The sequence below is a fragment of the Haplochromis burtoni genome, unplaced genomic scaffold (genome assembly GCF_018398535.1).
Source record: "Haplochromis burtoni strain Fernald_Lab_line unplaced genomic scaffold, NCSU_Asbu1 Contig_1433, whole genome shotgun sequence".
NCBI lineage: Eukaryota > Metazoa > Chordata > Actinopteri > Cichliformes > Cichlidae > Haplochromis > Haplochromis burtoni.
In genome coordinates, this window is record NW_024583794.1 from 44,644 (window position 1) to 47,801 (window position 3,158).

Genomic DNA, 3,158 nt, shown 5'->3' on the forward strand with positions numbered 1-3,158 from the left:
GAATTATGTTAGGATGCTGTTTGTTGACTACAGTTCAGCATTCAACACAATAATTCCCTCTAAGCTTTTCACCAAGTTGAAGGATCTAGGACTCAGCTCACCTCTGTGTCAGTGGATCCTCAACTTCCTCACAGACAGACCCCAATCAGTGAGGGTGGGAAAACAAGTCACCCCCTCCATCTCACTCCACACTGGAGTGCCTCAGGGCTGTGTTTTAAGCCCCCTGCTGTGCTCACTGTACATTTATGAGGTGGTGTCTAGCCACATCAGACACCACCTCCGTTGTCAAGTTCGCTGATGAAACTGTTGTTGTGGGCCTGATCTCTCATCGAGACAGCCTACCTGGAGGAGATTAGGAACCTGGAGACCTGGTGCCAGGAGAACAACCTCCTAAATGTCAGCAAGACTAAGGAGTGAGGAATCATGAGCCCCTGATCATCAATGGCACACCAGTGGAGAGAGTGGAGAGTTTCTGGTACCTGGATATCCACATCACTCAGGACCTGTCATGGTCCTGCTACATTAACACCCTGGTTAAGAAAGCCTGCCGGCATCTCTTCTTCCTCAGAAGACTTAGAAACTTCCATCTTAAAAACTTTTACTCCTGCACCACTGAGAGCATCCTGATGGGAAACATCTGCACCTGGTTTGGGAACAGCACCAAGCAGGACAGACAAGATCTGCAAAGAGTGGTGCGCTCGGCCAAACACATCATTCGATCAGAGCTTCCTGACCTCCTGTCCATCTACACCAAGCGGTGCAAGACCAAAGCTAGGAAGATTATGATGGATCTCTCCCATCCCAGCAATGGACTCTTCTCACTGTTGAGGTTTGGGAAGCGCTTCCGCTCCCGTAAGGCCAAAACAGAGCTTCTTCCCCTAGGCTATTTGGGCCCTGAACAAGGTGTAGGACTGGACTCTCCCACACACATCACATCACTGTAGGACTGGATTCTTTCACACACATCTCATCTCCACACGCACTTTGGTTTTTCCTTTTACACACTTCTTATAATTTATAATTTCTTTTTGTTAATAATTTCTTATGTAAACTGTTATTTGCACATCTTACTGTAAATTTTCACCTCATGTCATACTGTTTATGGTTGTGTGTGACAAATAAAATTTGAATTTGAATTTGAAATGTTTATAGAATACATGTTTCTAACACAATGTAGTGTAGTTAGACTAGATAGAAGAGGATTCCGATGTTTTTGAAGTTTCTCACACTGCCATATGTGACAGGTGCAAACACTTTAAACCAACAGGAAACATCAGACATTTGGTGTCAACTAACCACATTATAAAATGTCACACATGGTCACAGTCACTTCGTCATTTTGTTCTGTCTTGATACTTCAGGCATCTGTTGAAATGGTTGTCTTTCTTTCTTTTGTTCAAACTGATGGGATCACACAGATCTTTTTGAATCTTGAACTTTTTCAACTTCTTTATAATTTAACTTTAAGTTATTTTTTTTATTTTATTTTATATATTTACATGCATGTTCTTACCTTTTATGCTCCTCTGTGGATATTTGCTCATGCTGAGGCTTTAATAGCTTGACCAGAGTTACTCCAGTTGTCTCTGAATAAATAAATAATTTCTTTTTCTCCTTAAATAAACTAATAAACTATAGGACTGGATGGAATTCAACAAGAAAAACTAATCCTAGATTTACCCGTTACAAAGTAGTGTTGATGTGCGTGTGTGTGTGTTCATATTGTTTTATTTGTTTTTGTTTTATTTATAAAAGATCATTTTCTTTAAAAAAAAAGAAGGATCACAGATGATCTTGTACTTCAGCCCTTCGTTGTTACTCTTTAAAAAAAAAAAAAGTCTTTGATTTGTTTCAAGTGTCACCTCACATGCCAAATGTGGTCAGGACATTTATGTGTAAACGGCACAGTCTTACCGCTTTACTGTAGAAGTTCTGTTCCTTGGTTAATTAAGAAAGGGGCAAAGAGCCTCATGTGTTGACTAAAAAAACACCTTGTGTATTTTTATAATGTACACGATTTTTTCAATTTACACATTGCACATCTCATGATGGTTGCTCACATCTAACAGAAGCTCCTTCTTCATTGTTTTGTTGATTTACAACAACATTCAAGTTGTAATCTGTGTTGCTTTGTGGGGGCATTAACGATCCTGACTTCAGACTCTGGAGAATTCTAGGAAAAAAGTGGTGTGTTTTTTAGAATTTTTAATGAAATGGAGGCTTCATCTACAGTCGGGTTTGTAAGTAATTTCTTTTTTTATTACTTGCTCCATTTTAACACAACATTCCTTCCCTTTTCCTTTCAAGGGTATCCAAATTGTTTGATTTTTTTTTTTATTATTGAAAACACTTTATATAATACATTTCACAGGTGCTCTCACATTTCTCGTATATAATAATCAGATCAAAAAGGAAAAAATAATATCAGATGCAAAATATTATTCACATTTTGTTAATATGTTAATTTTTTTGGTTTGTGACATTACTTTGAAAACCTGCATCACTCTGGTGTTTATCAGACTGAAATGACTTTCAGACACATACTTTTTTAAATTACCCTTTTACTCCTGCTTTCTCACAAATACTTCTGTGAGGATTTGAGCAAAATGCATCAAACCAACACTTCAGATCTTTAGTTCCACCTTTTTCTCCCATCCTTGCACAGTCCTCTCCATCAGGATGTGTCCCATAGTGCCCTTTCCAATTGTCTGGGTCTTTGCCCCACCAAAACTTCAAACTAAGAAATGAAAAAAAGAAAGAATTGTTTCAGTAAAAACTGGTAACTTTAAGCCAGGAAATTAAGAAAAAATATTTTCACAACAATCAAACCTTTGATCCAGTGATGATCCGTCCACCCACACCCATCTGCCCTCTGCTGCTGAGTCTGTCAGTCCGATCCAGAACTTGTCCTCATCTTCAGTCATTGCATCTCTCAGTCTTCTCTCCAGAAAAGTCTGATCAGGAAAAGAAAATGAAAATGACCTTGTTTAATTTTCTGTGCTGAGAAGGTGAAACAAAAAGATGGGGGGAAAAAAAACCCAAAAACAAACGTGAGAACATGAACCTGCAGCAGTGTTTCATACCTGCTCCTCTCTGCTGTCTATCTTAACCAGCTCTCCTCCTTTAGCTCTACATTCATCTCTGCTCTGTTCCCAGGA

General features: G+C 38.8%; 1 protein-coding gene across 1 annotated transcript; it reads right to left on the bottom strand.

The window, feature by feature from the left end:
- Window positions 1-2,273: 2,273 nt before the first annotated feature.
- Window positions 2,274-3,152, bottom strand: LOC102313267 (asialoglycoprotein receptor 1-like; the record flags this gene model as incomplete). Its single annotated transcript, XM_005952242.2, has 3 exons — window positions 2,274-2,737; window positions 2,830-2,954; window positions 3,084-3,152. Coding segments are annotated over 3 exons (378 nt in total), but the record flags the coding sequence as incomplete, so codon positions are not given.
- Window positions 3,153-3,158: the final 6 nt, after the last annotated feature.